This window comes from Nannobrachium achirus (assembly GCF_963921795.1).
Source record: "Nannobrachium achirus genome assembly, chromosome: 3".
NCBI lineage: Eukaryota > Metazoa > Chordata > Actinopteri > Myctophiformes > Myctophidae > Nannobrachium > Nannobrachium achirus.
In genome coordinates, this window is record NC_137812.1 from 55477170 (window position 1) to 55502362 (window position 25193).

Below are 25193 nucleotides of genomic sequence, written 5' to 3' on the forward strand. Positions count from 1 at the left end.
TACAACTTCAGCCCAAAATATCAGATCTACACAGATCTACAAGCTCACAGTGTGTTTGATGCGAAGCTGCCGGCATTGTGAGCTATTTACAAAATATTTTTGATCAATTTGAAAACTTGAAATGGGACATTCTGCATAATGAGTAACCTACTTTTACTTAAAGTGTTGGTAGCCTACTTTAGTACATTTGGACTTTTTGAGGCCAATACCTTTGTACTTTTACTTGTAACAGAGTATTTTCTACTTGAACTTGAAATATTTGAGTACTTTTTCCACCACTGGAAGTGCAAGTTTAATGTTAGCTTTTTGCAACACTGTATCAGTCAGGCAGGCAGAACCTAACCTCGCCTCACCAGGCTTTCTGGGGGAGCACCAGTCTGTCTACCATGTGGGCGGTTGTTGTCTCAATAAAGTTGATTCAAATAAACACAGAGGGACGTCACAGCACAATGGCAGCCAGCAGCACAGCTGTGACAGTTCTCACTCCAAATGGAAGAAGACAGACTATTAAAGTGTCGCCGAACACAACTTTATTACAGGTTGGCCTACGTTTACGTTTTGAAGACGGCTGTATCTGCCCAGGAGAGGATAGACACGTTGGAACATTGAGTTTCTTTCCAAATCTGAAAATAACTATAGTTAGCTTAGCTGACGTTAGCTAATGACTGGTCACTTTCTAATGTCTGTCGCCTCCATCTGATTAAAATATAAGATTCCCGTGTAAGTTTAACGTAATAACAGTTTACAGTACACCTGTGCCCTTCTCTGTCTTTAGGTGCTCGAGGACGTCTGCAAGAAACACGGATTTAATGCTGACGATCACGGTCTGAAGTAAGTCGTAGACAGTCATTGGTTTTCAACAACTGTAGCTAGCTCGTATATCACTGTGAAACAGATTCAAGTTTTGCATTAGAATGGCTGATATTCCATGCAGTTGGAATGCAACTATCCATTATTTTCTTAACGGTTATTATCGGTAACCTGGGCTGGAAGAATTTGTACCTAAATAGTGGGTGTCCAAAATGTAAAGAGAGAGAGAGAGAGAGAGAGAGAGAGAGAGAGAGAGAGAGAAAAGTGTGATAAGTAATTTAAAAGTAATATGATTTTTAACATACTTGGATTTCTTTTATTTAATTTAAGGCATAATATTTCTACACATTCTAAAAAAACCTGTGGCTTGATGGAAACAAAGTTTACTGCTAGTCTAAACTGAACATGTAGCACCTTGCACTGATGTGCTTTTTTGCAGTAGCATTAGCAGTAATGTGCACCAGTCGTGTTAAAGGGTGCTGAATACTATTATAGTATAGGGTACTATTATAGTATAGGGTGCTGAATACTATTATAGTATAGGGTGCTGACTGCTGAATACTATTATAGTATTGGGTGCTGAATACTATTATAGTATAGGGTGCTGAATACTATTATAGTATAGGGTGCTGAATACTATTATAGTATTGGGTGCTGAATACTATTATAGTATAGGGTGCTGAATACTATTATAGTATAGGGTGCTGAATACTATTATTTCTGAACAGCATAACTAGCCGAAATGAAGCCGCCTTTAAGATTATTTTTTCAATGATGCTGAGATAAAACTGAAAAATAAAAATATATCAACTTATAAAATCTGTTAAAATAGTTACAATGAAAAATGCCACCATACAAGTTAACACATGGAATCAGTTAATACAGATACAGGCAGGTAATGTCTTGTTATTAAATAAATACAGTACATTACTCATTTGGCCAAGAGGTGTAAAAGGTAGACTTGGATCAATTTGTTTTGTAGGTTGCTGATCCAATCTGGGTCTAGAGTGGATATGGAAATGGTGCGTGCATGTGGATATGGAAATGGTGCGTGCATGTGGATATGAAAATGGTGCGTGTAGATACAGTACACTAACACTAGGCAGACTCTAGAGCGGATCAGATTCTTTCATTAATTACGGTAGGTATAGAACATAGGCTTTTCCGCAGGTAGATACTACAATGCGAAGACTGGGACCTAAATTAAAGTGGTTTAGTGGTTATACCAGGAAACTGGTATAATGTCCACATGTGTTCAAGGTTTCTTTACTGTTTTATCTGTATGTTTACATAAGGGTAAAATCTGTTATGGTTTCTTTGATATTATAGCAGCAATAATAACACAGGTCTACATCTGCTTTTGGCTCTCTATATTGTTTATTTCCTGTGACCATGGCTTTTAATACGAGAGAATCTATAAACAATATATGAAACCAAGTCAGAATCCTCTGCGTGGGCTGTTGGCTGTCTGTGACCACGGTTACTGCCCCATTGTCCCTGCTCTCAGTCCATTATTCCCTACCCCTCCGAACACATCATTTTGTCATACACACATGTCTCTGACTCTCTGTCCCTGTGGCAGATTTCAGAGGAATGTTCTGGACCTAACACTACAGTGGAGATATGCCAGTTTGCCCAACAATGCCAAACTGGAGATGGTTGCGAGTACCAGGAAACAGGCTTCTGCTGATAGCCAGGTGGGTTCGATAAGTTTGTGACACCCAACCTGGTGTCCCTATTTTGGGCATGTCGTCAAACTCGTCATAATAGGCGAACATTTTCAAAAAATGGCAGAGCTACCAGCTCACAATGCAATATGTGAGCTTGTATGTAGATTGGCTTTTTGTACTATTTCTGAAATGGGGCGGCTAAACCGTGAATGCTGTGAAGTCTCAGACTAGTTTTTGTGAAGTTGTTCCCACATGTTTTAAAATTCTCCAGCTAATTTGAGCCTGCTGTTATTCCTGGACACTGTTACATAGTAAGTGCTGGTAAATGGATTCTGTTTGTATTTGGTTTTGGCATACATCTTTGAATGTGTTTTTTGTTATACACCTTTTTGATACAACTATGTCTACTTGTATGTATGCATGAGTACTGAAGAACCTGATTTGAACATCTGGATTCACTCAACTTATAGGATTTGCTTGGGAGGCTGAGTGATGTGACTGCTATATGAATATCTAATACTGCACAGACTGGTAGGGTCTTTAGAGAGGGTGTAGAGAGCATGATGTGTCTGTATCTCCTCTAACCCATTTAGACTTAAATTCTGAAAACCTCAGATTTTAATTAAAAAAGGGACAAGTTTCACGAACATGTAGAAGAGGGACACACTATTTATTGGTTCCACATAGGGGTGCAACAATTAATTGAACAGAATGAATTGATGATTCTTTTTTTTTTGCCTGCCGTACAGACCAACGAATGCCAATGAATCATATCTGTTTATTTAATGGAGTACTCCATAAGTTATTGTAAATACTCAGATGTAGAAATTACTTGCCTATCAAGAGTGTGTGTATGCACATGTGACAGTTTGTGTGTGTGTCTGTGGTTGCGACCGTAGGTCGCATTTACTATCAAACCCTGCACAAAGTGTAAGTCAGTCAGTCAGTCTGTCTGTCTGTCACACCTCACACGTCACACTCTTGCCCTGCTCATATCTCCGCAACCGTTGCCCCGATCCATGCCAAATTTTGCACACACCTTCCTTACCTGCCAAACTACAACCTCCAAGGACCCCCGGAGCTCCAGGGACCCCCAGGTCCCTGGGGGACCCCCAGATGTAAAAAATGACCAAATGTGCTAAACTGACCAAATGACCACCCCCACGGGGCTGCTCACGGGGAATTCCCGGGGACCACCCACTCCTGGTGCTCCAGAACGGATGCAAAAGTGGTGGCGCCCCCAGTGGAGGACCCCCTACACTGCAGCTCACATAAAATGCCGTAACTCCGGCTAGGAGCGACCGGGACAGCCGGGGCCGGTACCTATTCGTCCGCCTTGCCGGCGCGGAGACCCCACCCCTCATTTCTCACATGGCCGTCTTCTAGCGCCACCATGAGGCCGATTCTTGCAAAACACATTTTTGGACACTGCTCCTACAATTTTTGCCCTAAAATCACGCAAATCGGTACACAGTATGTCTACACTCATCCCATCAACATGAATCTCTCCCATATAGCGCCACCTCCAGGCCGATTTTAAAAAACACATTTTTGGACACTGCTCCTACAGATTTTGCCCTAAAATCACGAAAATCACTACACAGTATGTCTACACTCATGTCATCAACATGGATCAGGAAGATTTTGGCAAAACACATTTTTGCCCTATTTGTGGAGATAAGTGACCTACGGTCGCTTATCTCCCGATTAGGGAGTGTTACTGGTTAAGGGTAACTAAGCATAATTAAATACCTCCATTCATCCATTGGCTTGTTTATCACCAGTAAGACTCCCTAATCGGGAGATAAGCGACCGTCAGGTGACATGTATACACAAAGAGGGCTGTAAGTGGCATTGGTTCCTGTATGTAGGGGGACGTGTAGACATAGTGTGTACCGATTTGTGTGATTTTAGGGCAAAATCTGTAGGAGCAGTGTCCAAAAATGTGTTTTGCAAGAATCGGCCTCATGGTGGCGCTAGAAGAGGGGCATGTGAGAAATGAGGGGTGGGGTCTCCGCGTTGCCTTGGCGGACGAATAGGTACCGGCCCCGGCTCTCCCGGACGCTCCTAGCCCGAGTTACGGCATTTTATGTGAGCTGCAGTGGAGGGGGTCCTCCACTGGGGGCGCCACCACTTTTGCATCCGTTCTGGAGCACCAGGAGTCGGTGGTCCCCGGGAATTCCCCGTGAGCAGCCCCATTGGGGTGGTCATTTGGTCATTTTTGCACATTTGGTCATTTTTTACATCTGGGGGTTCCCCAGGGACCTGGTGGTCCCTGGAGCTCCGGGGGTCCTTGGAGGTTGTAGTTTGGCAGGCAAGGAACGTGTGTGCAAAATTTGGCATGGATCGGGGCAACGGTTGCGGAGATCTGAGCAGGGCAAGAGGGTGACGTGTGAGGTGTGACAGACAGACGGAGGGACGGACGGACGGACGGACGGACGGACGGACGGAGTTACTTACACTTTGTGGTGGTTTTGATAGTAAGTGCGACCTGACGGTCGCAATAATGCTTGCTTGTGTGTGTCTACTATCTACTAGTATGTGTCTGTTAACTAAGCTTTATAGAACAATTCGTACTATTCACTGGCCCTTATTATGTTTGTGTGTTGTCCAGGTGCGTATTGCTCTCCAGATGGAGGACGGCTCTAGATTGCAGGGCTCCTTTTCCTGTGGACAGAATCTCTGGGACCTGCTCACACACTTTCCCCAGACCAGGTGTGTGTGGGTGTGTTTTCATTTGTCTGCTTGTGCGCATGTGTGTGTCTTACTTGTTCTGTGTATGTGATTCCCCATTTAGCAAGTATCTGCAATTCTGGAAACTGTTTACGTCACAAGGCATAAAGGCCCTGGCACATAGTGAAGAGGTGAAGACACTTATTCACCATAATTGCTCCGTAATTATTAAATAGCTGGTGCCATAGTTTTGTACTTTTTCTGTTTTGTAATAGATGTATATGGCGTTAACATTACTCTAATAGACTCTAATAGGGTGTGATTGGTTTCTGAAGTCAAAAGGCTCAATCGAAACACACCGCTTTAGTGACACAATAAAATCATCCCCTCCCCTTTTTACCATACAACAACAGCTGTGGGTGTGGATCACCACCACCTGAAAAGCAGGTGAACTTAATGAACAAGTGGTTGTGGCCACATTAAACATAATTTTAACACTTTCACTTTCACTTTTTGAAAAAAAGAAAGAAAAAAAAGAATCTTCCTCTTAGTATAATCTTAATACCTGATCTATATGGAACAATGGAGACACGCACACACAAACACACGCACGCACGCGCGCGACACGCACGCACGCACGCACGCACGCACGCACGCACGCACGCACACACACACAAAACCTGCAGCTGTTCAATTCTATTCACTATCTTGTAATATCATTCTCCTGTTTGCATATTGGATGCGCATGACCCACACATATACACACACACACACAGCTGTTCTCCTTCGTGGTATAGTTTGGCTGGGGCAGTAGGCAGTATGTTTCCAGCTGTCGTTATTGTCTGTGTGTCTCTATTTAACGACGTCACTGCAGACCCTAGGCCCCACTGTGCCAGGGAAGCTGCCACTTCTCTGAAACGAATATCGGACCCTCCCATCTGGAATACTCTCTCTGGGAAAAAATGTTAAACGGAGTGTGAGGAAAAACAAAGAGACTTTGATTTCCCGGCCTGACCCGATAATAAAACATTTATGGTTCAATTAGATTAATACCGAAACACACATGGTTTACACATGCATCAGGCTTCCTGTGTAAACATGTGTGGCAATTTCTTTTAATCTTTTTGTAAAAGAGTGTCGAGTAGACTTTATCTTTGTATTTCTTTTGTGAGTGGCGGTAGGAAACCTAATGGGGAGAGGGCATTTAGAGACGGTATCGAGTGCTCTGGTGAGATTTTCATTTTGATTGTTGGCCAGCTTGAGTACATGAGTTGGTCAGGAGAAAGGTGTCGAAAGCAAGCCATTAATTAATTAATTAATTACCTGAACAAAAGTTACGAGACATAAAGGAAGCTTAAAAAATGTAAAAAAAAAACATCCTTGGGAGAGCTAGAGTCTATATTCGATACCTCTTTTCCTCTCTCCACCTTTCCTTCAACCTTAACATTCCTCCCCGTCCATCCTCTCCTCTCCCCCTTCCTGTCTCCCTCCATCTCTCTGTCATTCCACAGTGTGTCGGAGCTGTGTGGATCAGGAAACACTCCTGTCTGTGTTTACATGAGAGACGAGGTACAAGATTATCCTTTAAATCTCATATCTCAAATGCTGAGAGAGAAAGGCACCTGAGTTTTACAACAGTGTGTGTGTGTGTGTGTGTGTGTGTGTGTCGTAGGTAAGTGGGGAGGAGGCATTGAAAACGGCCACTTTGAAGTCTCTGGGACTAACGGGAGGGAGTGCCATCATCAGGTACTGTACGCATGTCTTGTCTTCCATCCTCTGGTTCAGAAAAATGTAACCAACAATACTAATTAATATCTTAGGTGCAATATTGAGATTCATTTTGATCATTCTCTTTTATATAATTATAACTATAACCACAGTTAACCAGTTAGTTAACAGCAAAAAACGGTTACTTACCAAACCAGGATGTCTGATAGCACTCATCCCAGCTACTGTATGTTGATAGAGTAAAGCTGGTTGCACACTGCTGCGTTTTTCGGGCCGAATATCGGAGTGAATTTCGGAGCACGCAAATAAAAAAATCAAACTCACGTTATGTCAGTCACGTTTGCACTCTGCCGTCCGTTTCGCGCACCACTCTGTCCTTTGCTCTCTCTATCTCTCTCTCTCTCCTTGCCCTGAAAAACGCATTTCGCAACGAAAAACGCAGCAGTGTGCAACCACCTTAATGCTGTACTACTGTCATAGACTTAAAGGAGTAGTTCACCACTTTTCAACCTGTCTTCATATAATAGGTCCTCACTAATGTTCATAATAAAATAGCACAATTTTTTTCTATTCAGTCTGGGTCTCATAGGAGAGCTGTCAAATCCTTCTACCGGTGACATCATCGTTTGACAAAAAAAAATTAAATAATATTTTTGAAAATAAATATTTAGATTTTTATTATCACGAGAAGAATGGCTTCCACTTTAACATTGCAACTTTTTCAGGAATAGAAAGCCTGCAGTTTCTATTAGCTTGCATTTCCCATTGATGATGTCACCGGTAGAAGGATTTGACCCACCCACAGCTCTCCTATGAGACCCAAACTGAGTAGAAAAAGATTGTGATATTTTATCATGAACATTAGTGAGGACCTATTATATGAAGAAAGGTTGAAAAGTGGTGGAGTGCCCCTTTAAGTAATGCAACATTTATATTCCCTTCCCTGCTTTTTAAGGTTTTTAGTCAAAAAGAGCAAAGGCCCTGAAGAGGAGGAAGTTGGGGGCGATACCATGGAAACGGCTCCTCCATCAACCATGCCTGTTGCTAAGGAAACCCCACCTAGCCCCTCCCTTGATCCTCCTGCCCCGTCACGCCCTCAGCCATTACAGGCAGAGGTGCCAGTCGAGTGTCCCAGACCTGACAGGCAAGTTGAGACCCTGCCAGATCTAAGCCCCACCTCTACTGCCACCAACACACTTCCTGTGAAACAGGAAGTGAAACAGGAAGTGTGTCCTGGCCCCCAGAATGACGTTCGGCCTCAGGCCCCTCCCACACAGTTAGATGACGGCGAGCGAGCGGGACCGTCGGGACTGAATCATCACGTTGACCAACCCGTCGCCTCCTCCTCCTCTTTCTCTGCCCCTCCTCCTGCCCCTTTTGTCCCCTTCTCTGGGGGAGGTCAGCGTCTGGGGGGTCCGGGGGGAGGGGGGGCAGGATGTCCATCATCCTCATCACCATCATCTTCACTGTCGCCTCTGCCAGCCCTGGGTGGTGTGTCAGTCGGGCCTCCCAAAGCCAAGAAGGCCAAACCTAGCAGCTGTTCTACGGCCAAGGTGAGAGTCCTGCTGCCCTGAAGATGCATGCTGTACATCAGTGGTTGTCAAAGTGAGGGATCCAGGGGACCCCCGGTGCTCTTTGAAGGGGTTCCAGGGGGTCCCCCAGCAAAATCTGTTAATATAAATTGCTGATCTATTACACACACTTGTAATGTGATGATCGCACCATGAGGCATTAGGAGCTTGTAGATGGCTATTATCAAATGATGTTTCTATTGTATTTATTAGTTCGTTTGTTTTTTTATGACATTTGAAATAATCTTCAACACTTATGGGGGACAGAAAATCTTTTGGCATGGGGTTCGTGGCTAAATACATGCCTGGATGGATGGATGCATGGGTGAGTGATTGAATTTAGTATACCTGATGATATGTGGTTTATTCCCATCTGGATTGATATACTATAGATAGATGGATCAGTGTTTGGATTAAGTTGTATGGATGGGAGAAGTGAGGGTAGAGTTGCGGGGGGGAGATGGATGATAATTGGAGTAATGTAGTGAATGATGTATAAACAATGTTATGACTTCTCACCCCCCAAAAAATCCTGTATTTCTGTGTTCAGCATCCTGCCGTCTCCAGTCAGGAAGAGGAGGACACAAGCAAGACAGAAGAGTTTTTGGAGGTAACTTCAGGCATAGGCAATATCATTGTGTATCGATTATAGTTTGCATGAAACTTGGTGGGAACTGGGAATGATCGGTATCGGCTGCTCAAAAGAGATAATTCAATTATAGGTCTCAATGGTCATGGTAAAAAGGTCATGCTTATAATTGAGAACAGATGGGTAGATCATTAAACTTGGTAGGAATGATCTGTAGGCTGCCCTGAAATAATTACGTTTTGGTGTAAAAGGGTTAAGGATCAAAGTCACAACTGAGACATGGTACAAGAGTTGTTGGGGAGGGCAGGGCATTTGTTTAATTCATCTTTCTGACATCTTACCTCAATTTGTTCTTTTCCATGTTCCCTCTGCTGCGTGGCTGTGTGCATACCAGTTGAATAGCTCAAATATAATTTAAACAGTCCATAAACTACTGTAGCCATAGTTCCATAATTCCATTTGAACGTTGTCATAGTTATTTGTTACTAAAGTTCAACGTGGAAAACTAAAAGATAACTCGATGCTATAAACGTACAAACAAGAATGATGGACACTTGACTATATTTGCCCCTGTCACAGAGAAGAGGGTCCTCTGCCTTGTCAGGTGCTGGAGCCATGTTCAGTCACTGTCTGTCCTCCATTGCTTGTTCTTGGGTTTTCGGGTACTTGCTGTCATTGGTCATCCCATCTCTGGGAGAGAAAGTTGCCTTTAAAGCTGCTCTGATTTGTTGGCAAAGTCATCCCATCACTGGGAAAAAGCAGTAAGTCAGGAGTACACTGCTCTGATTGGTTGGCAAAGTCATCCCATCACTTGGAAAGTCACCTCCAAAGATGTACCCGATTGACTACAGCTGTGTGTGTCCTCCCCAACTTATTCCAGTAAGGGCACATGATGGACAAAGACCTCTAGTTATGAACAGAAGAATACATTTTATTTTAAAGACTGCCGGTATTATTATTTTGCTGTGCACTAAATGGCTGAGCCACCAGGCACCCCAGCAGAAGTGTTATTACACTGTTCTGTATCACTACCATAGCCAGTGGCTTATTGAGAATTCAATTCAATTTAAAACGCACCACTGAGGCAACAAAAATAAAGCCATTTCTCCCCCTCTCTAGCCAGTGGAGAGGGAACCCCTGGTTTATCACATGGACTCTAGGACTCTTCCCCATGACAAAAACCACCAGGACCTGCCTGACGAGTTCTTTGAAGTGACGGTGGATGATGTGCGCAAGCGCTTTGCCCAGCTGAAGAGTGTGAGGTGAGTCTGGCTGCGCCCGACTGCCTGGTGATGGTGTGCATAGTTTAGACCCCACACGCTGGGGCGTCAATTGGGTATGGCAGGGGTATGCAGCTGCCATATCCTGGGTCCAGGGGCAAAAATAAAAGTTACTTTTAAATATAAATACATGAATGTCTCTTTGTGTATCTGTGCTGGTTATTATGTTGTTAAATTACAGTAAAATAACTACAAATGCAACATTTTACAAAATGGTCACTTTAACACATTGACCGCCATTTTAACATACCTCCGTACTCCCACCTGCCATTCGTCTCCATAGACTTCCATGTAATTGGGTGTGCACGGATCATGCACACCCATGCCTAGATAATGCACCACGTGTGTCCACATTGCTCACAGCTTTCAAACAAAAAAATCCGAATGGAAATCCGTTCAGGCATTCATGAGATAACAGCCACTATGTTTAACAAAGATGGCTGCCAAAATGGATGCCATGCTTGAAAGATGGGGTTGCTATGGGGATTAAACATGCAATTTCGCGATTGCTATCATGCCTACTCCATTTTTGGGGGTCAAAAATTTTTTTTGAAAAAAAAAATTTTTGAATTTTTTTTTTTTTTTTTTTTTTTTTTATTCTCGGGACTATCGGGCCTGGCGGGGAAAGACATTGGAATAATCTCGGGACTATCGGGCCTGGCAGGGAATGAGTTAACAAGGTATTATATAATTATATTCTCCACATTTTTATTCATCTTGACAGAATGGTATATTCCCAGGTTCCGCAGGTCAGCTGCACAGCCAAGTTTAGCTGCCCTTGAACAACTGTTCCAGGCTGCCATATCCAGCCCAAGAAACCGTAGAAACGGGAGAAAAAAAGAAAATGTACTTCTCAAAATAAATGAATCATGCCTGTTGATAACTTAAGGTATGGCAACCTGTGGCATACCTTAACTTTTTCTGAACTGACGCCACTGCCCACACGCTAATCCTGTTAGCCTAGGTCCGAGTCCCACCAGCGCCTTCACTACTCTGAGTCTGAGATGCAAACTCCCCCCACTGTTCTCTGTTGAAATTGTCTTACATACTGTACACCAGTTCGGGTTAAACGCCAGGCCGGAAAGCAGAGATTATGTTTACGCCCTTGTGTTTTTGTGTGTATGTCTGTGTGGCTCTATAGAGGTGCCGCTATAGAGCACACATCCAGACACCTCCAAAATAACTGTTACGTCACAAACGTAACGCTATGTTTTAACGATATGTATCATGATACCTAGTTGTCGATAAAAACAATTTGTGACACGTTTTGTTTGTTAAAATGTGCTAATAGATATTGATGGAACGCATTGGATGGAATGTGATGGACTTCTTTTTTTTTTCTTTTAAGATTTGTTTTTGGGCTTCTATGCCTTTATTGAAGTAGACTGACAGGAAATGGGGAGAGAGATGGGGAGTGACACGCAGCAAAGGTCGTTGGGATCGGTACTCGAACCCGCGATTCTTGCACACATGTAATTGGATTGGTGAAATTCATATCGATGCATAAAGTAAATTCATAACCTTTAATGATCACAGGTTACTTGACCTCCACGGCATGTCATCCCAACTTTCTACTTTCTGCCTCCTGTTCCTCTCAAATGACCGTTCTGTCCCATGTGTAGCTGAAATGTTAAACTAAATACCAAAACTAAAAAGTCTTCAAACAGACCAGAATCAATACCACACCACGCATTCCATACAGGGAGGGGGTAATTAACCGTGTGTGTATATCTTTAACTTCCAACCACAGAGACAAACACACTTCTCTTTCTAATCCTCTGTTCGTTTTTCTCTTCTTCCCCACGGCGATGGTGCTACCGTGCAAACCACTGGAATCACCAGGGGTGGAATTAAAGTGACCACAGTTATCTGTCTCTGTCTGTGATACACACACACTGTTAGACAGATATGCACCAGTTATGCAGCCCTCTCTCTCACACGCATGCACAAACTCACATATTCATATAACTATACTTGTGCAGGCATAGTTTGGGACAGATTTTATTAATTCCTTTTTTCCCCCCTGATTTTTGACATTTGTCCCTCAAGTATTACTGTAGTATTACAAATACACACACACTTGCAGATTAACAGCATATTCTCCATTTCAGTTCCTTTCTGTCCTTATTTCCAGCACATTTATTTTTTCTGTCTTGCTGTCTGTCTCAGTCTCCTGCTTTAGGATCATTCTTTTTTTTTTCTCCAAAATATCCGTCTAAAGTACAACACAAATGCAAATCAAAACCATCCAGCCAAATGGTGGCATTGACTGGCAGTCATGCAATACATAAGTAATGTTATAGGTACGTCGCTCTTTCTCCTCTGTGTCTAGGCGAGTGTTGGAGGAAACTCCTCTGATGACAAAAAATCTAAGAGAAGCCCAGATGAGGGAGAAGATGGAAAGATATCCTAAAGTGAGTAACAGTCAGAAAACATCAGACTTTAGTAGACTTCCTCTATTTTATTGCACTATTGTTTAATGTTGTAGTTTATCTACAGATTTCAGCCCACCAGTAACATTTGTTAATTTTGAATACGTTGTGCAAGCTTATCACCCTCTCTGTCCTTTTATTACTCCCCAAAGCCTGGGGATGTGATAGTGTCTATAAACAACTTTCTGCAACTTTTGTATTATTTCCAGGTAGTTGTGAGGGTTCAGTTCCCAGACAGGCATGTTCTACAGGGATTCTTCAGACCTCTGGAGACGGGTAGGTGTGTGATTGTCTGCGTGTAGAATGTGTGCTTGATATATCGTCGTTGACGGGTGGAAACCTCGTATCTCCAAGTTTCAAATGTGTGCGTTCTTTGGCAAAGTAAAGCCCTGCTTCATCATACAAGGCTGTCGCACAAAAGTAGTGAAAACAGCAGATCTACAAGCACACAACGCCTCGCCATTGATTGATTGATTGAAGACTTTATTAGAAGTTTGCATAGGAAAAGGTACAGTTTCATGACGGTACAGTTCACTGGTACAAGGTCTACTAAAAGGTGATCCTAGAAAAGACTAAGCTTATTTCCACAGGAAACCATCAAAGTATCTCATATAACTTTGAATGACAGTGCTTGTAGATCGGCTGTTTTCACTAGATTAAATCATTTTTAAAAGGATAAATGCAAAACCATCGGTTTTGGACATACAAGGTTTTCACCCGACAACGACGATATGCTGTGTGTCTACTGTCTAGTGTGTGCATAATATATGAACGTGTGTTTATGTGGAGATGTCAGGTGCGTGTCTATCTATGCTCGTGTGCAGTATTCATGGTATGTTCATCTGGCTGGCCACAGGAATGGCTACAATGATAAATCTAGCTGTGGTTCAGCCACAGCAGAGTGATAGACAGGGACCCAGCTCTGTAATTCAATAGATTATACTCTACCTGCCTCAGACATAATACCGACTAAACTACCGGGGTTAGGAACAATTAGGGAAATTCCGATTGACAAATCATCTATGGACCACAGAATGTGTTTGATGTGCTTATGCAGTGGTTTGATATCACACGTTGCGTGTGTGTGTGTGTGTGTGTGTGTGTGTGTGTGTGTGTGTGTGTGTGTGTGTGTGTGTGTGTGTGTGTGTGTGTGTGTGTGTGTGTGTGTGTGTGTGTGTGTGTGTGTGTGTGTGTGTGTGTGTGTGTGTGTGTGTGTGTGTGTGTGTGCAGTTGCTGCCCTCAGGCATTTTGTGAAGAGTCACCTGGAGGACCCCCAGCTGTGTTTTTACCTGTGTAAGTAAAGCCCTTTGCACACAGGACAGTTGCGTTTTTTTCGTTTGCTGCATGAATAAAACGCATTGGATTTGGTGTGCAATGCTGTGCGGAATCGGCGCTGCGGATCCCAAAAGGACTCATAAAAGGAATGATAGTTTTTTACCGCATGCGACAAGACGCACGAATCGAACTGGGTTCGATCGAGAAAAAAAACGAACGGCGGCAGCCACTCGTCGCACGGCTAATTGGGATCCGTTGTGCATGAGGTTGTAGAGAACCATTGTTTTCTTTTAAAAAAATGAAATTGTCCGTTTTATCCGTGCGGATAAACGCGCCAGTGTGCAAAGACCTTAAGTCTTATCCTTGTCGTTTCTCAATGCTCTGTCATTGTAAACAACAGTATGTCAAGGTCATACTGTACCTTTAAATTCAGGGGCCAGAAACGGCACAGCCGTCTCAGTATACTGTAGATACAGGGCATTAGAAGTACCATTTCGCTCCACTAGTCTACATAATTAAAAAGTGTTCTTTTTGAGCGGTGGTTACACCGTCTCCTATACGTGGCCGTGTGTGTATGCGTGTGTGTGTGCGTGTGTGTGTGTGTGTCTGTATGTAGCCTGCAGGCCTGCAGTACCTTTTATGACCACACATGTTAAGGGAGGGGCGCTGTTGTTCAGGCCAGGCCAGACCAGGCACACACACGCACACACACGCACACACACACACACACACACACACACACACACAGGGGGGAAGGGGGGGGGGGGGGGTAAACCACCGGAAAATTTGGAAATTGCAAGTGTGGTTGCTGTGACGCGAGTCACACTTGCCGAATGAATTTCCGTCTTACCATTTGAATTTTCCCCATTCAAGTCAATGGAGAAAATGTTTTCACTAATAGATTAATGGCCATATATGGAGATCTCTGTTTCAGTCCTTCTCCCCTTTAATCCCATATAAGGTGATCCCTGATGTCATCAATATTAAAGCCCATATCTTGGAATGCCCATATATGGACATACTGTGTCAGTCTCATGTGGTCCATCTATGATGTCAGACATCTATAATGTCCGTCATCTCCATTTTGGGATTTTCTTTTTCAAAGTCAACAGAGAAAATGTATTCATGAATACATTTATATAAGTTAAACTACAGTATATATAGCATATTAGCAAAATGCACCCCTGTGCGTACCGATGAAGTTGGTTGATTTGATTATGGCGTGCCATCAAAACTGGGTGGAGTAGCGCAGCAAAATAAAGTTTTATCTAGAAAGATGGATGGAAGGAAATGAAGTCGGACAAGTACTATAGTCTGGTTGCCCTGCTTTTTCGGGAAGAAAACGCTCCCACCCCCCTTTTCTTTTTCACTGAAGCATCCATTTCTCTGCTTCCGTGTCTCGCTAAGCATCTCGCTAAAGATATGTGTCATTGATCGATTGAAAAATATGAACATATTCTGTGACTTCTTGAAAAGGTAAGGAAAAATATGTTACAGTCAATTATAAAATTGTAATGAGTGAAAAACATTGTCTTTTACAGTCATCGCTCCACCTAAAACGATTCTGGATGATCCATCAGCCACACTGTTCCAGGTAGGGGTCCTCCTTGTCTCTCTTTTCTTACTGTACATACACATACATACTGGTACATACTGTACATACACATACATACTGGTACATACTGTACATACACATACATACTGGTACATACTGTACATACACATACATACAAAGCCAGATCTAGGAGCGGTTGGCACTGCTTAAAAAAAGCTTGCTGCAAGTTGGTTTAATATGACTCATTTCTTGTTATTATGTTTGTTCATGATAATTGGAACGGAGCGCAAAGCAAGTCATTTGGAAGTACAGGATTGATTTCCTCTAAAACTGTTGATGTGATACATCTTCACAACTACACTGCTGTATTAATTCAACTCTTACGGATCAGTTTTTAGACACTCATAGATTTACGTTAAAGATTTAGTGTACAGATGACAAATATGATATTTCACACACATAAACACGCGCACACACACACACACACACACACACACACACACACACACACACACACACACACACACACACACACACACACACTGTCTCACACATTCACAGTGCTACACACACTCATCCCCCCCCCTCCCCACTCTCTGTCAGTCCTTCACACTTCATCTCTCTCACTCCCTCTCCCTTTCTCCACTGTCCTTGAACTCAGCTGGGCTTCATTTGTCCCAGTCTGGCACATGGCGTTAATACAACCCTGCTTTGATCCACACATGCACGCACGCACGTGCGTTCACGTGTTTTTCAATTCAATTCAAAGGAGCTTTACTATACTATAATTTTGGATATTTTGCACTGTAGAATATACCGTAAACTCAACTGCATTGTGTGGAGGATACAAAATGTGGACCTTTTGAATCAAATCACAGCACAGCTCTTTCTGTATTTTTGTCTCTCTCTCTTTCTCTCTCTCTCTCTCTCTCTCTCTGTCCCTCATCTTGTCTCGTTGTCTGTTTCTCTCTACCCCTCTCCTTTCTGTGTCTTTGTGTCCCTCTCTCTCTCTGTTTCTCTTCAGTTCTTCCTGTGTGAAAGATGCCCTCACTGTTGGCTATCTAATTCCCCCTCCTCTGTACCCCAGCCCCAACCTTTCTCTCTTTCCCTCTCCTGTGCCCCATCTCTCTCTCTCTCAATCCTGCCCCCCCCCCCCCCCCCCCCCCACACACACTCCATCTCCGTCTTTTTGTATTAGGGACTTAAAAGCATCTGATCACATAAACACGTGTGTGGACACACGGACACACGGACACACACACACAGACAGACAGACAGACGCAGTTTTGCACTATAACACATTCTGTAACATCTATCTTACACACTTTGTCACATGAACGAATTACACAAACACACACACACACACACACACACACACACACACACACAGACACACACACCAACAGGGAATCTTTAATCAGTTTGTGTCATGACAGGAAAGGAATGTTTCCCAACCCACAATCCCTTTGATACCAGCCCCCCCCCCGCCTCCTCTCTCCTCCTCCCCTTACTCCCTCATCTTTCTCTCCTCTATCCCTCATGTGCCCCCCCCCCCCCCCTCCACTCTTCTCCCTGTCCGTCCCTCCCTCATCCATCTTCCCGTCCTCTTCTCTACCTCTCTCCCATGGGGAAATCCCGTTTGGCCGGTAGCGATAGGGCGGTGTAGCGACGGCGAAGTGGACTAACAGGGGCAAATGTACGAACGGGCTCTCCTACCGTACTGATGAGCAATACAATGGTTATGTCACAGTTATTGTCCACGACATTGCAAGCGGCGCGAAGGCCAGCGGACCTTGGTCCTGCTCTTCGCGCCCGAGCGCTGCAGGCGAGTTACGAAGCCGTGGTGAATGCAATCGTTATATTTATTACGGCCTGGGCAAGCGCACGATAAACGCATGAATGGGATGAAGATCGCTTGCTTTACAGTCTGTTGGAAAGGCTCCCCCTGTTAGTATACCGCCCTATCGCTACACCGCCCTATCGCTACACCGCCCTATCGCTACACCGGCCAAACGGGACTAGCCCTCTCCCATCAGGATCCACACTACTCTCGCTGACTGGCTTTCATAAGTGCATATACACACTCACGCTGAGTAAATAGTATGTTGTTCCCCTGTAATGCCTGATTTATAATTGGTTGCACTTTTACGCTGTGTCACACACCAAAAATAGTAGATCTGCAAACTCACAAGATGCGAAGCAGACCTGCTATTTTCGGTGTGCAACACTGGCGCGCAACTTGGTGTAACTCTTGAGTTAACACACAGTTGCTTTGCTCTCTGTCTGTCTTGTCTGCCTGCCTGCCAGCCTGTGTGTCTGTCTGTCTGCCTGCCTGCCCGTCTGTCTCTCACTCGCTGTGGATGGGTGGAATGTGTGTTGTTCCTTTGTAACGTAGCAGTTTTCTGCTCAGAGGACTGTAATAATAGCAATTAGGCCACCCTGTCCCATTTTAGCAAGCAAGTTGGAGGAGAGAACGTAGTGGGGAATCGGTGAGATGTTTTGGGGGGTAGTCTGTTCAAATGTGTTGCAGTCATACGCCTATTCATACTTTGTTTTACAGCGTGTTGCTCATCAAACATTTTCTGCTTTTCAACTGCAAAATTGTATTTCAGTTCCAAATTGTTATTTTGGACTATAAGTATAAATTAGGTATCGGTTTACTTGTTCTGAACCTTGGACAATTAGAGGCAGACTTTTAGCCCTCTCTGTCTGTCTGTGTTTCTCTGCCTGGTAATTGTAAGGTATATAATATCCCCTTCACCGCCAATTGGAACCATTAAGGCCATTATCGTTAAGGAGTTTTGTGCTTCAGGGGGTGAAAGTGTTTTTCACTAACACGGTTTGATTGGTGCTCATTTTGTGGTCTGAGCTTCAAAGAGCAGCGGTTTGCCGGTTCAAATCCCTGAGCAATGAATCACCCTATGAACTTGTACCTTTTGGTTGTATTGTTTGTGACAACACTCGATATGTTTGGGTGTGCTGCTTCCTGAGGAGACAACGAGAACTACTTTTATTCTTTTACATATCAAAGGTCCCATCTAGTTTTACACCTCATTTCTCAACACGAAAGACGCTCATAAATAAAACAACTCAAACAACACGTTTGGCTTTGTAGAGCAGTGTTATGGATACATATTTATTAAATATGCATTTTCTTACTCAAGCCATGTTATTGTATATCCTGAATAATGTGTTTTGTCTTTTCTGGTCTCTCTCTCACTTTTTACTGTCTATAGGCCAACCTGTTCCCTGGTGCTCTGGTGTATTTTGGCACTGATGTTATAAGAGGTTTGTGCTTTCATACATACCGTAGGGTTGGGCCATATAGACAAAATAAAATATCTCAATAACAAAATACCTCAATGTCGATATTGTGGTGATGATATAGGTGCTTTCACAGTAATGCCTGTATAAATAAGTTGGTAAAAGCAAATGATAGAAGAGTCAGATAAGAATCTGAATATTACATCACTTAATCACTATTGTAATGTAGTCTTTAAAACCAGCAAAAGAAAACACTTATGCCATATATCATGATACATAGCAGACGGTATCTAGTCTCATATCACAATATTGATATAATAAGTATATTGCCTAGCCCTACATACAGTACTAGTATAAAAATTATACAACAAATGTGCTCATTCACTTTGGTATGTATCATGTATAATAATAAATATGAATTGATTGAATGTGTGTGTGGGTGTGTGTTGTGCGCATCTGTTTTCCACAGATTGTTACTTAAAGAGTGCTGTTGTAGAATCCCAGGTCTCTGCCCTGCAAGCCAACGAGTCCATTGCTAGGTACGTACAGTACATGTACAGTATACACACACATTTTCAATCTGTATGTATGTTAGTTACATGCAGTACAGTACATAAAGCAAATGTCCAATAGCGAATATGCTCTTGCTGATACTATCCTACTCGCATGTACAATAGATGGATTTTTTTTCAATGGATGCCACAAGTAGCTTACATACATGGAGTATTGTGCACGCTTGTATTCCACTGAAGCCAGGGCTTATTTTCCTTTCATGTCGATGCTGTTCTCATTGGAATCTCTTTGAGGTTCAACCTAAACAGCAGGTGCCCCCCCATGCACCCTTGTTTAGTCTGACCCACCCACCCACACACACACACACACACACACACACACACACACACACACACACACACACACACACACACACACACACACACACACACACACAAATGCACACGGTACATATACATACTTTCCCAGCCACTCTAAAGATAGAGCCTGCTTTCCAAAACGTCCCCCACCTCCCAACTAACACGCTTGCAAGCATAGGAACACACACGTACAACTCCCACTTGTTGGCTTCAACAAGGTCACCATCCATCCCCTTATTACACAAGCAACATGGATCATTTAACATCTAATATTCATATTTATTTTTGAATCATCAGCTGTATATCCAGGTCCTCAGCGTCCAGCCAGCCCCCCAGCCTGGTCCATGAGAACCCCAGCCTCCTTTGGACAGAAGTCACTCCGACCAGTGGTCCCAGACACGATGATGTGGAACCCCATTCTGCACACAACCAGGAGCCCAAACCCAGCCGAACTGATACTGGCACAGTGCCAAAATGGCTCAAACTACCAGGTGAGAATGAGTACTGCTGAGAAGAGCTTTATCCTCCTCATAAGGGGCTATACAGTATGTGTATATATAACTAAGTACAAAAAGAAAGGAAACTTGACTTTGGTCCATTATATATCTCCTTTAATAATATCTGGCATTCGAGGCATGAGCTACACAGCCAAACGTGTGGGTAGCGCCGACCAAAACTTTGCCAAAATTGCTTGCAATACTGTTCTGCTGGCATTTACTCTTGTTTTGGGCTTCCCTGACACTGAGCTTAAAATTAACAAAGTGTAAAAATGGCCAATATTTGTTGTTTTTCTCTTGTCCTTATTACTGTGGGATAGTGCAATCATTCAATGAACCAAGCAAAAAGGTGAACACCAAAAGAACAGTATTGCAGGCCTGCCTGGCCAATTTGAAATTTTTTCGAGGGGCGCTACTCACACGTTTGGCTGTGTTGCTCATTCCATTATGATACAATATTAATTTGTATTACAACTATCCTGAATTATTATACACTATAATGGATTAGAACTGTGATTATAATACACTATAAAGTATGAATGTATTACTTTGATAATTATAATAGTAGTTATAACAGAATCTATTATCATGTATTACAACTATATCCTGGTGGTCTAAATGAAAAGTCAGTGAGTGATCAGTCATTATGAAGTGTTTGGCCCTGTTTGGCCGAGCTCAGACCTACTCTAGATTGGATACTTTTTAGTACCACGTTTAGAACCACTTTCACACCACTCTACCCAGGTCCTTGTAGGGGTGTCTTCTAAAAATCGACGAATCGACGCGTCGTTTTAAGCCCCGGGAATCGACGCCAATTGTTTGAGTCGAAGCGAAAATATATATTTTTTTATATCACCAGTTAGCCTACTACTGCCAGTACTGCGGTGCACTGCTGGACTGGTGTGGTGTCATGTACTTCCAATGAGAAGTAGCAATTGGCGAACAGTTATTTATTGTCTCGCACCAGCGTCGGGTTGAAAGTGAGACGGAACGGCCAGAACGGTTCAGAACCGCCGCTTCGTTAAAACATTCAGAGCCGGGACAGTGTTCCGTTAAGAGGAGGAAGTACGCTGTCAAAATCCCATATTAAATAACCTGCCACAGCACAAACGCGCGTCCACGAAGTAGTAAACAATCTTCTAAAGTCAAATTAACATACACAAGTGTAGGCTACAAGTTACATTTTCTAATTAAAGTGCTTCTGAATTGTTCCAGTGTTGTAATCCATGATGAATGATTGTGTTTCGCTGTGTTTGCGTCCATGACATGTCCACACTGATGGCTCAAGCGGGAGCTGTGCCTCCACCTGTTTATGATCAGTTTCTGAAATGAATCCGTTCTCGACACTGACTCATTACTCTGTCAGTGCTCTGTGTCCCGCGACTGCGGACTGGATCCCATCGTTCATTTAAAAGAGCCGTTCAAGAGAGCGGAATCGTTCGCGAATGTCTCATCTCTACTGCACGCTGCAGAGAGACGGGGCAGAGTTGAAACAGCGGAGATGTTTTATTTGTTTTAACGGTGTGTTATAACTCTATGGTTGTACACTGCTATGCAGATAACATTTGTGCTCGCGCACCGATATCACCGAAAACACTGTGTATTCAATTCATCTCTTAATGTATTACTCTATTATGTTTACGTGGTTTAAAGCAACACTTTTTTTTTTCTTTTTTTTTTACACAAAGTAGACTATAAAACGATTCGTCGACGCGTCGGATTAACCCCCGCGACTCGAATCGACTTCATAAATCCTGTGTCGAAGACAGCCCTAGGTCCTTGTAGTGGAAAACATGTCACAAGTGGGCGGTGTGGAGTGGAGTGGTGTGGTGTTGGGCCAGTGGAAAAGGGGCTCTAGAGAGCGCCTCTGGGCCACATCATACATAACAACATGGAGCCATGTGGTCAGAGAGACTTGGTGATTTGATTTAGAATATCACTACAATATCACATTGTTTCGCTCGCTGTTTCCATCCGTCTATTCCTGTCTCGCTGTGCCCGTGTCTTTCTCTGTCGCTGCTGCCAGGGACCGTCTCTGTGTCAGAGTCCTGTGTCTCTTGAAAGACATTGTGGTTGTTTTCTCTCTCATGGGGGAAGAGCCTGACTAATGTTATAGACTCCATGTGTGGAGATCATAGCAGCGCGCGAACACACACACACACACACACACACACACACACACACACACACACACACACACACACACACACACACACACACACCATGATGGTGTCTACCACTTGAAAGCTATTAATACAGTGCTATTGTTGATCTGTTACATTCTGCGAAAGCTTTCCCCACAATAACAAAAAAATGAAATATAATTCTTTCTTGGGACACTTCGACGCACAGACTGGGGGAGCCTGGTACCTTTCCATTCCCAGATGGTCTCCCTACCCACTCGGGCTATAGCCACATATTCAAACCTTTTCATGTCAAGGACGCCAAATTGATATTTATTTGGCTGCGGAAGCCCATCATCTAAAAAATATCTTGTGCCAGGGGTCTCCAGAAGCAAAGATTTGAATGAAAAGAATTTACTTAAAAAATTGTAATTTTTTTAATAGCCAAAGTATAAAATAAAGTTTTCCATACTCTATTAACTAGGAGAGTATGGAAAACTGAAAGCACGACAGAGAAGAGAATGGTATCATTTTGTTTTTAAATTAATTCATCAAATATAAATTAGGCTTTAGTGTACATGTACTGCAGGTATGATTATTGATGGTTTTGGCCCATGTAGACCTGGTCTAACCTATGGGCAGTTATCCAAACACTCCCTTTTCGGAGTTTTTAAATCCCTACATGTTACTGCTGTCTCATGTCCTCACGTCCTCCTCAACAGCAAGGTAAATACGAGGTAAAGACATCCACGCCCCTTTCGCTATCTCGCAGTTCCAACCGGCAGATTCGTCGCACCATGGGTGCCAAACTGCAGCCGGAAATCTGGTGGAAGACTGTGGAGCAGCCTCCCAGCAGCTCACATGAACATGAACAAACACTATTTATGAAAAAGTGAGACCTTTATAACATACGCAGCTCAGGAAAATAAAAGAAGGCATGTCACACGTTTTTTTGGTGCTGTGTAGATTTTTGTGCTCTGTGTCATTTTATAGCACTATCTAAAGAGCAAAAAGTATGTTTCTAAACGTGCCAAGAATCGCGAGACTATCCACCGTTTCCTGTCTGGGAACCAAATCTTGCGATACTTCGGAGACAGAAACGATTACTATTTACTGTTATTATTTTTATTTCATTATGTACTGTGCACATCGAAAAGCAAGTGATTGTAAAAATACCTTTGATATGTCTTCTTTTGTATTCCTGAACAGATTATATGACAAAGGTCTCAGTCGTTCATAAATAGTTTTTGTTCCAGGTTTGTTCATGAGCTGATCAAGCCGGCTCCATTCACTGACGCGACCGTGGTTTTCCCAACGACCCTGAGCGCAACGGTGGGGGCGGGGGAGTGTGGGAAGGCTATTGCCCATCGGCCCCCAGCGTTGCGCTCAGGGTCATTGGGGAAAACTGCGGTGGCTTCACTGACATGTATTTTATCGCACTTCCGGTGCGAGTTCTGGCACCCATGGTGAGCTTCATAGCCAGACATGGCAGATGCCAGGTGGTCACGTGTTTCCATTCCTTCTAAAATATCTTCCTTGCTCAACAGGTAAGAAGTAAGGAAGCCATTGCCCGTCACTGGGAAGACCCGACTTCAACGGCTGCCTGTGAGGGACATGCTGTGCTTTAGAGACTGTAGTGCTGCTTCTGCTACGACCCCGCATCCTGCACTGTAATTCCAGGCTCGACTTGATGAGGGCAGAGAACTTAGTCCGTTACGGAACAAGCCTGCACTCATTGATTTGACAAGAATCCCCAAAACAGTGAGATGAATGGATTGAATAAATTAATAAATAAATGAACATTTCCATTACCATGAAGGTTGTTTTGTGGATTTATTCCAACATGTTGAGAGAGTTCACGGTGGTTGGGAAACGATACCATTTATTTTTTATTGTCATGAAGTTTGTATGGTTGCTCTTATGGTAAGAGGGCGTTATTTATTTTTTATATTGTAGTATTGCTACCTTTTCCACCACTGGCTTTACTTTTGAGGTTTAAGATGCATGTCTGTTATTTATGAAGTATTTACTGAAGTAGTACATTTAAAATCCTAAATGCAACGCAAAGACACCCCTCTGGTCCCAAGCAAAGTTGACAACATTATACATCACATAGGTTTGGGGGCTCTTGCAGTTTGGGGGGTGGGGGTATTTGTGTTTAAGCTTTAAATTAGTTAATAAAAGTAAAGCTTGAGTAAGCTTAATTCCCACTGGCCTCTGCCCCAAGCCTTTATGATGAACAACACCAAAGACAATGGCACAGGTACAATAACTTGCAGCATTTTGCATGCTGACAAAAATGATTAAAGTTATGTGTGGTTTTCCGTTGCCCTCTACTGGCTGCTATTGTATATAGACAGACATTTCTTTAGTTTTTTTTCCAGAGCTGAACAAAGATAATCCATTCTCTTTTGCACCACACAGGGTGTAACAATAAATAACATTTAACCACAAAATAATACATTACACAGAAACAGAAATATTAAAAGTGCTTTATTCATATATAGACATGGCTACACATAGGATTAATCTAGGACATGTATAGGAGTAGCAAACTGTGTGTGTGTGTGTGTGTGTGTGTGTGTGTGTGTGTGTGTGTGTGTGTGTGTGTGTGTGTGTGTGTGTGTGTGTGTGTGTGTGTGTGTGTGTGTGTGTGTGTGTGTGTGTGTGTGTGTAACATTTTTCAGGTGCCTTCCTGCACCCATGGTGACTACCACTTTGATCTAACAGAACACACATTCCCACAACACACACATTCGCGCAGCTCTCTTGCGCGCACACAAACACTCGCACTCTTAATCCTCTCAGGGTTGCCCTCTCTCTGTCTCTCAGCTGAAGAAAGAACTTCAAAGAG

General features: G+C 43.1%; 1 protein-coding gene across 2 annotated transcripts; it reads left to right on the forward strand.

Annotated features, from left to right (window-relative positions):
• Window positions 1-438: 438 nt before the first annotated feature.
• aspscr1 (ASPSCR1 tether for SLC2A4, UBX domain containing) lies at window positions 439-24103 on the forward strand. 2 transcript variants are annotated; one of them, XM_080721384.1, is made up of 17 exons: window positions 439-539; window positions 776-831; window positions 2393-2507; window positions 5095-5195; window positions 6665-6722; window positions 6826-6899; window positions 7837-8434; window positions 9003-9062; window positions 10161-10303; window positions 12654-12735; window positions 12963-13029; window positions 13984-14046; window positions 15570-15622; window positions 18820-18871; window positions 19317-19386; window positions 20017-20210; window positions 23887-24103. In XM_080721384.1, the coding sequence occupies exons 1-17, from the start codon at window positions 450-452 to the stop codon at window positions 23895-23897; spliced, it is 1887 nt and encodes a 628-aa protein (XP_080577510.1). In that variant the 5' UTR covers window positions 439-449; the 3' UTR covers window positions 23898-24103. The 2 variants fall into 2 exon arrangements, 1 of the variants encoding a protein (XP_080577510.1); XR_013961827.1 differs by lacking the exons at window positions 20017-20210; window positions 23887-24103 and having other exon boundaries at window positions 12963-13033.
• Window positions 24104-25193: the final 1090 nt, after the last annotated feature.